The 12,812-nt window shown below is 46.1% G+C and overlaps 1 protein-coding gene across 1 annotated transcript in view; it reads left to right on the top strand.

Moving 5' to 3' along the window:
* The window catches only part of LOC117556875 (activin receptor type-1C), a 33,725-nt gene that overhangs the window by 17,005 nt on the left and 3,908 nt on the right, over window positions 1–12,812 (top strand). The window contains exons 2-3 of the mRNA XM_034232448.1: window positions 6,899–7,129; window positions 11,892–12,122. Coding sequence (XP_034088339.1) covers window positions 6,899–7,129; window positions 11,892–12,122 — 462 coding nt within the window. The remainder of the gene's footprint in view (window positions 1–6,898; window positions 7,130–11,891; window positions 12,123–12,812) is intronic.

Raw genomic sequence — 12,812 nt, 5'->3', positions numbered from 1 at the left:
CGCGCCCTGGCAGGCCGGGACCCGGTGGCGGCAAGACACGCGGGAACGGGACCCCCACGCTTTACCGAGCTGGGGCTCCCAGTTAGACCTCACCATGGTCTCATCACCCGCGGAGGATGTCCTCGAGCTGAATTACGACGAGGACGAAGAGGACGCCTCGGTGTTCCTCCTGTCCGAGTCGGATGAACATGAAGAGGACATCTTCATGTCATCGGCTCAGGCTGCAAAGCCTGGAGCGAGGGCTGCGCTCCCAGACGATAGCATACCAGCTTCGCCCTGTCTGAGTATGGACCTGCAGGCCGTGTGCAAACGCGCTGCGGCCAGACTCGACATCCCGTGGCCTGAAATGGCCAAGGAGACCTCCAGGTCCCGCTACGAAGGGAAACATTTTCCCCAAGCAGCGCGGACAAAGAGACAACTCCTTCCGGTCTTCCCGGAGATGTTGGATGAGGTGTCGGTCTCGTGGAGAGACCGGCCCTTCAGCAACAAGGTCCCAATCCAGGGGGCCTCCTCCCTAGACTGTGACGGAATGGAGAAGCTTGGCCTGCTCCGCATACCGCCCATGGAACCGCTGGTAGCAGCCCACCTCCTACCGAGGATGGGCCCGTCACCAAGCAGGAACCCCACGCTGCCGGCAAAGTCGGACCGATTTCAGTCGACAATGACTGAACGGTCCTACAAAGCCGCAGCGTTGTCCGCCAGGGCCCTGAATGTGGCCTCGCTGTTAACCGCTTACCAAGCGGAGCTCTGGGAGGACCTGTCGGGTAACCCGGGTGCAGCCACTCTGGACGAGATGGCGGCGGTCACAGACATCTGTCAACGTGTCCAACGCTGCGCCGTCCAGGCCACGGGTAAGGCAATGGGGATCATGGTGGTGCAGGAAAGAGCGAGATGGCTCAACCTCACCAACCTCCCAGACCGGGAAAAGGAGGATGTGCTGGATATGCCCATCGTTCCCGAGGGAATTTTCGGCTCCGCTCTTGCTTCCATGCAAAGGAGGTGTGAGTCGAAAAAGAGGGAGGACGAGGCACTCCACCTCTGCCTCCCTCGAAGGGTCCAGCCGCTGCCTTCGCAGCAGCAGTCCTTCGCCCAAGCTGCCTTGAACCCTGCTCGGTTTAAAACACCGAAAACGCAGAGGTCGCAGCCCGCCCCGAGTCCCCAGCCCAGGCTGGAGACGAGGGCGAGCTGGCCCAGAAAATCTCCGGTTCCAGCTGCAGCTCAGGCGCAGCCAACCCAGAATTTTGGCCCGCAGACGAGGAAGAAGAAGCGAGCGGCGTGACAGCCCCTCCTTCTCCCCTCCGTGACAGAGCTGGAAGTCCACGGTTCCCCAGCTCTAAATGTGTTCCCGCCGCCTCGAGAGATGCCTCAACACCATCCTCAAGTCCGCAAAAACACATGTCACAAATCTGTTTGTTCCTCTGTCATTAAACATTTGCCGCTGACGCATCCAGGCTTCAGGCTGAGGGCGCAGCTCAAAAAAATGATAAGAAAAACAATAAAACCAATAAACAGCCCGCCAACTGTTCCCCTTCTGAGAGCAGCTTCGGCATCTCTCAAAAGGCGGATTACAGGCGGGTCTGTGAAGGCACCACCGTCACGCGCATGCGCAGTGCCGGCTGGGGTTTTAAAAGCACCACCGCCACGCGCATGCGCAGTGCCGGCTGGGGTTGTGAAGGCACCACCGTCATGCGCATGCGCAGTGTCGGTGGGGATTGTCGAAAGGGGGCACCACTGTGTTCAGACACTAGAGGGCCCCATAACACAACAAATAGAGACTCAGAGGGGAAGAGATGTGACATCTCCACTGGCTCTAAGGAGCATGCAGTGGAAGATGCTCACATCATCTGCTTGGGTTTTCAAGACAGTAACACGGGGCTACAGACTCCAATTCGCTGTCACCCCCCCTCGCTTCTCGGGCATTCTGCATTCGCAGGCCCGAGGAGAGTCAGCCCATATTCTGGAGAAAGAGATTCTCTCTCTCCTAGAAAAGAGGGCTATATCTATTGTACCCGCCGAGCAGAGTCAGGGCGGCTTCTATTCCAAGTACTTCCTCGTTCCCAAACGGGGAGGGAACGGAATTCGGCCAATACTTGATTTGAGGGCTCTGAACAAATATCTAAGAAGATATAAGTTCAAATGCTCACTCACACATCTCTGCTGCGGCTCGTGCGACAAGACGACTGGTTCACATCAGTCGACCTGAAAGATGCGTATTATCACATCCCAGTATATTACCCACACAGGAAATATCTGAGATTCGCATTTCAGGGGATCTGTTATGAATACAGAGTACTCCCCTTCGGTCTGTCTCTCAGTCCAAGGGTGTTTGTACGATGTACGGAAGCCGCGATAGCCCCGTTAAGACAACAGGGTATTTGCCTGGCGACCTACCTGGACGACTGGCTGCTTCTCGCACAGTCGGAGCAGGAGGCTGTTACGCAGACAAATGTCCTCGTAAAGCACCTGCTCAACCTGGGTTTCATAATAAACACAGAGAAGAGCATGTTGTGCCCCGCGCAGACTATACTCTTCCTGGGTTTACACTTGAACTCGGTGCCCTTTTCAGCTCGCTTGTCAGCGGATAGAGTGAAAGCTTTCAGAGCTTGTCTCACTCTTTTCCAGCTGCGCAAACATGTTCTCTTCAGATCATGCCTGCGATTGCTGGGGCTCATGGCGTCAACCATCCTGGTCGTACGACTGGGACGCTTACACATGAGGGAGTTTCAGCGCTGGGTGGCCGCCCTAAAACTAAACCCTGCGCGCCATGGCGCGCGGAGAGTGATGGTTACTGTGAAATGCGTAATGGCACTGCGCCACTGGCTGCACCCGACTTTTCTAGTACGAGGTGTGCCTATGGGTGCTGTCCTTTCACGGAAAGTGGTCACCACGGACGCATGTCTGACAGGTTGGGGAGGTATTTATGAAGGTCGCCCGGTGAGGGGTCTCTGGAGCAGAGACCTCCAGCGGGCACACATAAATTACCTGGAGCTTTTAGCGGTGTTTCTCACCCTAAAACGCTTTCTGCCTTTCCTCAGGGGACATCACGTCCTCGTGAGGACAGACAATACGACCACAATATCGTATATTAACCGCCAAGGGGGTTTGCGTTCTCTCCAGTTACACACACTGGCGCGCAAACTTATCCTATGGAGCGGTAGGCGTCTCCTCTCTCTGAGAGCGACGCACGTACCGGGAGTGAGGAACCTCGGGGCAGATCTACTGTCCAGAGGTATACCACTTTATGCAGACTGGACTCTACATCCAAGGATTGTGAGCCAGCTGTGGGTGCGTTACGGCAGAGCCGCGGTGGATCTGTTCGCATCGAAAGACAACGCTCAGTGTCAGCTGTTCTTTTCGACGCGCGATCTAAATGCACCGTTAGGCGTGGATGCACTCGCGCACAATTGGCCCCCGGGCCTTCTGTACGCGTTCCCACCCCTGGCTCTGATACCCCCAACTCTGGCCAGAGTGAGAGAGCAACGCCACACACTTATCCTGATAGCTCCGCACTGGCCAGCTATGTACTGGCTAGCGGAGATATATCAGCTGCTGTGCGGGCAGCCATGGCAGCTCCCACTACGCAGGGACATACTGTCCCAAGCGGGGGGGGCGATCTTTCACCCACACCCAGAGCGCTTGGCTCTATGGGCCTGGCCCGTGAGTGGTACAATCTAAATACAGTGTGACATGACGCTGACCCTGGCAGCTGCCAAGTGGTTGAAGCCTGACCCTGCCTTTATCTTAAGGCGGTTGGTTCGGGTACCACATTTGACATTAAGGCATCCTACCCGCCACTGTATTCCTCCGGGGAACAGCGGCCGGATTTGCCGTGTCCAGCCCGTGCTTTACGCACGTACAGGGACAGATCAAGGGTGCTTTGTCATAATGACCAACCCCTTGTGTCCTGGGCTAACCCTTATAAGGGCAAGCCTGTTACTAAGCAACGGCTCTCCCACTGGTCTGTGGAAGCAATTGCTTTGGGGCTCATACGAGTCAGAGTTCGCAGGCACCCTCGGGTCCGCGAGCTCTTTCGACTCAGAGTCTGGCTGCATTCTGGACTCTGTCCAGGATGTCTCCCATCAAAGACATTGGTGCAGCGGCGAGCTGGTCCTCGCCGCTCACTTTTGTCTGCCTCCTAACAGGCTGGACGTTCTGCTCCCAGTGTGACTCAAGCAGTGCTGGGCACCTTGTTGAGTCAGAGCTCTACCTGTTAAGTTCTGGTAGGTTTGGTGATTTTCGAGATAAGCTCGTCTGGCAATACGGGAGCTACAATTTCCCATAGTGAGACATCGAACGGAGTGTTATGAATGAGAACTATAGGTTACTTGCGTAACCCCAGTTCTCAGAGTAACATGAAGTGAGATGTCTCACCAGACGGCCCTCCTTGCTATGGTGAAGCGAGAAGAGGTGCTTATTTTGAATGGCGCATGCGTTGTGGCGCAAGCTACTTATAGGGGGTGATTTCCCTGACGCTGATGTCAAGATCTCCAGCCAATCAGGATTGGCGTAATGAGATTGATGCTTCTGTTTGCTCCGCGATGAGGCGCATCCCATAGTGAGACATCTCACTTCATGTTACTCTGAGAACTGGGGTTACGCAAGTAACCTATAGTTATGTGATGCTTTTCCACTCATCTTCCAGTTGTCGGTTTTCCTCTGTTGAAATCGACCAGCTGTGAAGGTGGGGGCGAGGCTTTTATATGCGAGTAGTGAAAACACTTCCGCGTAGTCTGCTCCCGTGTATCCTCCCTTTCGTCTCCTCCCGCACCCCTCCTCCCTCACCCCTCCTCGACTCCTCCGTGTGCATTTCAGCTATTGGGACGTCCTTCAAAATGGCGTGTCTTGATCGATTTCCGGGTCAAGTCCCGGAGGAGGGGAAGGGAGGAGTCGAGGAGGGGTATTGGGATGAGGCTCTTGCGTCTCTCCATGCTTCCCTGGTGGGAGGGACTAGTCGCAGGGAAACGACGCAAGTGAGGGACGCAAGGAATCCATTTAACCGAAGTGAAACGCAGCCCATGTCATGGGACCTTTAAAGTGTCCCAAAATGCACTACGCATTATTTCATGAGTAATATTTACTACACTGCCCAGCTGTTCTCAGATAAACTCTGAGCAAATTAAAATACTGAAACTACACATTTGTGAGTCATTAAAAAAAAAAAAACATATCTAAGGAAACATTATTTGGGACTGATTCCAACACAATCAAGGTAATATTTATTGTTTTGTTCTCTAAAGTAGGCCTAATCTAAATTGGAACAAGATGCAGGTTGCTGGGTTTTTATTTTTTCCGAACCATAAACATTTAAATTCACACTCACTTGCAGTAAGAAAAGAAAAGGAGTCTCTTGTGTTCACAGCATGAACTTTGACCATCATCTCAAGATTCTTCCAGTTGTGAAATGTATCTGTCAAGATCTGGGAAATATTTATTAATGTTTTCTTTTTCCTTCTTGGAAAGAGTATTGCAATACACGTGCAGTATACATGCTTAGATTGCCACACTTCCAGGCCATTAGGGGTAGAAAGTTCAACAAACTGATTTTTAAAACACAAATCACACAGTTTAATGATAAATCCGATTATATATTTTGAACACTGGTTGCCTGAAGGGTTTATAATTACTATGGGTTAAGCTAAAATATTAAGTTCAGGTTAAAGTTTAAGACGTTGTGGTTTTTAGTTGCCTCATTGAAAGCTTCAAAGGCACTGATCATCACAAGTTAGGATTTTTTTTCGAAGCACTTTATTTAGTATTGTTGTGCCTCTATTGTGTGACATTCAGTGGCACATCAATTTAAATGCAATAATCTCAGAATATGGCGTTTTGGGATGAGTAAGAACATCCAGGAGTCCCTCTCAACAGGTGTCAAGTATGAATTGTATCAGACTTCCTACAGTGTCATGTTAGCCAGGTGTTCTTTAAAACATCTGTGTTTTTAAAAGTTAAACAATTTTTTACAGATGAAATTCAACTAGCTATTTGTTTACTTTTGTTACAACTAGATTGAGATAGGATTAAACCCTCTAACCTCACAAAACACTACATGAAGCACCTAACAATGTACACTCGCTGGCCTCTTTATCAGGTACACCTCTACAATCTTTGCAAATCCTTTTACAAAACAAATCCATTTTATTGTATTGGTTAACACTGTCGTAGGCCATATGGGATATTGTTGTTGTTTGGGTTGTTGTTAATGTCAACAATTCTTAATCTTTAAACTTTGTAAAAAGTACAATTGATGGCAGTAATGTTGTATTGGATTGCATTAGATTTTGTCTTATGAGGCCGGTGAGTTTACGTTTTTATTAAACTAAAGGTTTTTGTTTACTTAGCAAACTGAAAATCCTGATACTACGAAGGGGTTACAATAATTAATCTAATCCAACATTATTCAATACAAAATACAGCCTTTTTGTAACCTTTCTGATGAATATGTTTTATAACTTCAAATGGGTTATAAAAACCCATTTGAAGTTATGTCTCCACAAGTCAACACTGGAGACATTTTGTTTTTTAACTCTTTAATGTAGTGCAGCTAAAATAATTAATGTAATAATATATTATAATCCTACTGTTTATTTCCAGGTTTTCCAGTGAGCAGGCAGTGCACATTTTCGTAACAATCACTTAACGTCTTATAAAACAAAGTATGACAGTAACTCTATGAGAACACAAGATTAGTTGGGTGTTAAACTAAGATGCATTACGCTGGTCACTGCACCTTCAGCCATTTAAGAGGAAGAACCTTCTTACATAACATGACCATCATGCTTCTAATGAGCTAGTACCACTAGCATTGGCAGTATGTGAATTGAGCTGCTAGTCTGGTGTCCTCTCCCCCCTGCCCCCTTACAATTCGATTAATTAATGGAGAAAATTGTTATCCAACCAGGTCTGAGGTGTGTGTGCCAGCTTTGCACCAACCACACCTGTGAGACGGCCGCAGACGGCGCCTGCTGGAACTCTGTGATGCTGATCGAGGGGAAGGAGGAGACGGTGAAGTCGTGCCTGTCTCCCTCGGAGATGAAGGGTCAGGTCTTCTGCTACAGCTCTCGAAATGTCTCCAAAAGGAACTGCTGCTTCACTGACTTCTGCAACAATGAGACTCTGCACCTGCAGCCAGGTACGGCCACCATGATGGTTCTGAAATGATGCAATCTTTGGTTGTCTTTAATGGATGAAGCCTATTTTAAAGGTCACCTATTATGCAAAATCCAATTGTTCATGTTTTTGTTACATACACATGTGTCCCCTCTGTTTAAAGAGATTCTGAAAGTTTCAGAAAAAAAGATTCGCTCACTTTTTGTCCTGATTCATTTATATAAAAACCTGTCTGAAAATGAGCTGATCAGATTTTGGCCACTTTATGATGTCGTAACGATTTGTTAGAGCACCATTGTGGTTTTTTTTAACCTAATATCTCACAGAGGGGCATTGGGAGTGGCTCCTTATTTTCATCTACAGTAACAGACCCAGAATCAGCACTTTTGAAAGGGGGGTTTATGGGATGCTACAATGGGTGATCTGTTTGGTATTTGGAACCAATAACTTCAGAGACATGTTTTGTATATATCTGAGACCTATAATATATTGATGAAAAACAGTATAATAGGGGACCTTTAAAACCATAAAGATTTTACCTGAAGTTGGAAAGAAAAAATGAGACAGAAATAATAGATAAATAATTCCCTCAGACAGTGACTCGGATGACGTCATATTTCTCGATTGTTTTTTCGACAACAGCAGCACAACACCACCCCCCCCCCCCCCCCCCCTCTTCCCAATCTGTGTTGGATTTCCCAGTTATTCCAGCCCTGGCTAGACAATGTGGATGCTGATCCGACTAGATTCTGTGACATAACAAAATCCTGCGGGGTTAAAGGGACAGTGGTTAGGAATTCTCCCCCCTCCCATCATTGATTTATAAATAAATGCTGCTTCAGCACATGTGGTCGTGCTGCCTCATGGGCCATCTGTCCAGAAGTTGTCCTTCAAAGCAGAGGGGGAGTATTTACACCTGTGAGTAGACAATTTAGCAGAGTGCACTGTGAGGTTGGAGTTACACTTAACATTGGGAACATTGTGGGTTTTTTGTGCTAAACTGCTGCAATACATACATGTGTTTATCCGGTTCGAGCCCATGGCAATTTAAATGCTGTGTATAGGCCCACTAGCTTAAAAACATACACATTTGAGATAAAGATGTCACTGCAGTAGTTGGAAAGGGATTGAAGGATCAGCTAAGATACCTAATCAAATTTGAAAAGTTTGATGTAAAGGATTGATTGTCTTTTTTAAGTTACAAGCAAGTTACTTGAACAATTATATACATTATCATAAAATAGTGAAAGTGAAGTCTTCAAATGTTGTGTTTTCTTTAACTAACAATCTCAAGGGCATAGATATTCATTTCTGTAACATGATACAGGATGACAGTTGTCAGGGTAGAGTGAAGCAGGCAGGACCCAAACGCAGATTTAAACAGAAAAAACCTTTATTTCAAGGCTAAATATAACAACTGAACTCTTCCCAGTGAACACAGTCGAGACAAACAACAATCCAACAATGACAGACAGAAAAACCAGAACTTAAATGCACACAAGACTAATCACACAAACAAGACACAGGTGATGAGGGAGGAGAAAACACAGGGGCACCAGGTGAACACAATCAGGAAATTAGACACAGGAGGGCAAACACAGAAGAGGCTTCTCAATACTCCCCTCCTCGACTCCCCTCCCCTGTTCCCCTCCTCGAGACTTAGACCCGCCCACAGGAGATGCGAGCGGAGGACCGAGGAGGGGAAGCAGCAGACGTTTAAAGAAATGAGAACTCCTCTCCTCTGAGCGGTCATTTTAAAGAGATGTCCGTTCATTATTACGTGGCAACAGCTGCATCAGCTGTTGAGTGTTTTGTCATAGCACTGTATCTCTGTTAGATCAGCTGAACATTGTTCCCCCACATATTTACTTTGAATTCATTGAGAGTGCGGTATAATGAGACAATAACAGGCTACAGATGCGGACACACACACACAAATATATTTATATAAATATATACAATTTAAAGTATGAGAGCACTCTCATAATAACGTAACACAATCAGAGACTGGATATATCCCCCCCTCTCTCTGGTCGCTGAAATGGGGAATTGAAATTACGGGCCAAAAGTTGTATTTACAAGTAGGCCTATTAAAAGTAAGCAGAGGACACCAAACCAACTGAGACCCGTCTGTCCGCCGCATTTACGCACTGTACAACACACACCTACACACTGTACCACACACACACCTACAGCTCCTAAAGCATAAGCCGTTGTGTATTTTATTATGTGAAGCAATGGTCTTAGAAAAATATCGACTCTTTGTTTGTAGATATCTACTAAACTACAGCAAATAAAGAGAGTAGGCCTGTTATACTGAGTGATATATATTATACACACTGCTCTGCTTTCTACATGGACCTTACAGCTGTTCTCTCTGGAAACATCACGACGCGATGAAAGCAGTTTCTAAAATAATATCCAGGGGATGCATGCATAGCTGTCATTGGCTGAGATAAGTCCGGCCGTGCGTCACGCCTCCACCGTTCCCGGAAATGCATCCGTGGAGGAGCCGTGGAGGAACCATCAGTGTATCCTCGGTTAGAGCTCCTCCAGAGAGACTCCTCGACGCTCGATCCTCGGTCCTCGGTGTGCATTTAGAGAAATGAGACGTCCTTCAAAATGGCGCGCTGAAATTCATTTCCGGGTCACTACCGGAGGACCGAGGAGTCGAGGAGGGGAAATTTGAGTATTGAGAAGCCTCTAGAGACAGGAATCAACAGACAAGACAGGGGGTGAACACTTTTCAAAATAAAACAGGAAACCAGAGACAGACAAAACACAACACAGACAGACCGTGACAACACTAGACAGGAAATGTTATGGATATTGCGCAATACATTATTAAGCATGACCAATTATTTATCTGAACAACTATAGTCAATTAATCGTCCTGCTGTTCCAGCTCTAATCAGCAGTCGTTCTTTGTAAAGGTATACAAAGAAACAAAAATGTGTTAAAAAATCTATTCAGGTTGGGCACCCACAGTAATCGTACAAAAGGTTAACAATGTGGTCTAGTGAGAGGGCTTTATTTGAAACAACAGACACAAAATGAATAACAAACACAAAATGGAAAGAAAAGAAGAGTTTCATCCCCCACTTATTTTAATTCACCTTAATTAATTAGAGTCAGATGGCTGCGTAAATCAAATGTAGAGGTGATACAGAAGGTTTGAAGTGCAACATACTGTAGACTCCAGCTGCGATGGTGTGGACTGTGAATGAGAATCAATCTGTTCCTTTGCTAAATATCAGACTATGATTTCATCCAGTGTGCTATTTATTTTATAAACACAAAGAGGTAATATCTGTTTGTGTCTGCGACTTCTGCACTTGCAGTTAAAGATTAAGTTATGTAGTTTGTGTTTTTCATAGCTCTAATTTCGCCTTAACTGTATTAATTGTTATTCCTCAATCTCACGTTTCTGTAAATGGTGCGTTAAAGCAACTGTTTTAAAGAAGAAATGACTGCTGTGCTGAGATGCCTTTCTTGTCACATTAAGAGTCAATTATGCAGTAGCAGTTTATAGAAGATACAGTATTTTGCAACTGGGCCAGAGGACAGCAGAGTCTTGTTTTTAAGGTCATGTGTAATGTCAAGTCATGATGGGCTCGAGTTGGACACAAGGACAGGATCTGTATTTAGGTAAAAGGCTAAAGCGGTTTTATGAAACTGTGGTTTAGTTCAGGACGTGTTGCTTTGCACATCTGCAGATGTTGCATGTTTGAGTCCCTCATGGTGAGGACATTTTATTCCTTAGGGATAGGAGAAGATAAAAAGGGCTGAAGAAACATAAATTAGGGCTGCATTAATGATGTTGAAACTGTTTGTTGGTAGTGTTATACATTCCTGAAATTATTCCTGAGGTTAATATGAAAGCTATAGCAATCAAAGTTGGCCATTTCAAAGTTTGGTTATGCGACAATGCTCTCACAGTGTTCACTCTTTGAATCTCATATTATTGTAGCGCTCACCACCTCTGCTATTTTGTTTGTTTCCATGTCTCACCTGTCCACCCACACACAGAATGAAGGTCAGAGATTTAAAAAAACCCACCACGTTACATTATTTTTCCAAACCCACTACTTATTCACAGTGCGGTTGTTGATCAGTCACTTATCTCTTCATTACATTTAAGTAATGACATTTATGTGCAGTAATGAATTGTTCTGATGCTTTGGCAGACTAAACTTTGCATCTGCCAAATGTACAATTTCCATCCCTCTAAATTATACGATATTGGACAGCTTTATTTTGCTGTGCTTGTGTTAAGGTCAGAAGAGCTTTTCTTTGTAATACAGTACAACAGCACATTGTGGCAGTAGTTTTGCACCACTGATAAATGATTGTCCACTAAGATTAAGAAGATTAATTCACTCTCTCTGTTGTGCACAACACAACAAAATATTATTCACCACCAGAGGGTGCAAGTTCACTCACATTCAACTGATTATTTGCCTATAGAGATAGATTATAGGGAACAATGATTGCTATGTGATATGCTAACAATGTTGGCTATATCGTGTGTGTGTGTGTGTGTGTGTGTGTGTGTGTGTGTGTGTGTGTGATGTGTGTGTGTGTGTGTGTGTGTGTGTGTGTGTGTGTGTGTGTGTGTGTGTGTGTGTGTGTGTGTGTGTGTGTGTGTGTGTGTGTGTGTGTGTGTGTGTGTGTGTGTGTGTGTGTGTGTGTGTGTGTGTGTGTGTGTGTGTGTGTGTGTGTGTGTGTGTGTGTGTGTGTGTGTGTGTGTGTGTGTGTGTGTGTGTGTGTGTGTGTGTGTGTAGAGAGGCCTTTGGAGGAGCCAGGCTGGAGCCGGCTGCAGCTGGCTGTGGTGATCCTGGTGCCCTCCTGCCTGATGTGTGTGGGGGTCCTGCTGGGTGTGGTGGTGGTCCAGGGCCACTGCTGGGCCCACAAGCAGGACCTGGAGGAACCTCTGGATGACCAGATGTTGATGTCATCAGACAAATGTCTCAAAGACCTCATCTATGACATGAGCACATCGGGCTCTGGATCAGGTAAGAGAGATGGCGCTTATCTGATATAATGACCCATACTGGGTAATCTTGACAGACGTGAATAACTATAAAGCAAATACAATTGAATAGTTACATAATTGTATTCGTATAGTTACAGGATTTTAACAAACACAAAAATATATCACATTTCCCCCGCGCTGTCATCACTGCACTGGTTACCGGTGTCCTTCAGAATTATTTTAAAGTGCTTTCAATGATTTACAAGGCTTTACATAACATGGCCCCTACATACATCACAGACTGGCTACAAGGACACTCAGATCCTCTCATACTGAAAGTATTACACAAGACATCTGCGGAGGCTGCTTTCTGTTTTTACGGCCCCAAACTGGGGAAGAGCCTCCCATTGGATCTTAGAACAGCACTCTCCATTGGATTATTTGTATCTGTAAAGCACTTAGGACAGCATCTTGCATGAAAGGTGCTATATAAATAAAGCTTATAATACCACAAAAATTACCCCAAATGAAAAGCCAAATTATACAGATAGGTCTTTAATTTAGTTTGCTGTTCTACGATCCAATGGGAGGCAGTTCCACAGTTTGGGTCCATAAAAACAGAAAGCAGCCTCCGCAGTCACTGATGTATGTAGGGGCAGGTTATGTAAAGCCTTGTAAAGCCTTAAAAGGACATCTGAAAGAAGTCAAATCAATTCTGAAAGACACCGGT

This window comes from Gymnodraco acuticeps, unplaced genomic scaffold (assembly GCF_902827175.1).
Source record: "Gymnodraco acuticeps unplaced genomic scaffold, fGymAcu1.1, whole genome shotgun sequence".
NCBI lineage: Eukaryota > Metazoa > Chordata > Actinopteri > Perciformes > Bathydraconidae > Gymnodraco > Gymnodraco acuticeps.
The sequence above is the reverse complement of the archived record's forward strand: the minus strand, read 5'-3'. Positions and strand labels throughout refer to the sequence as shown.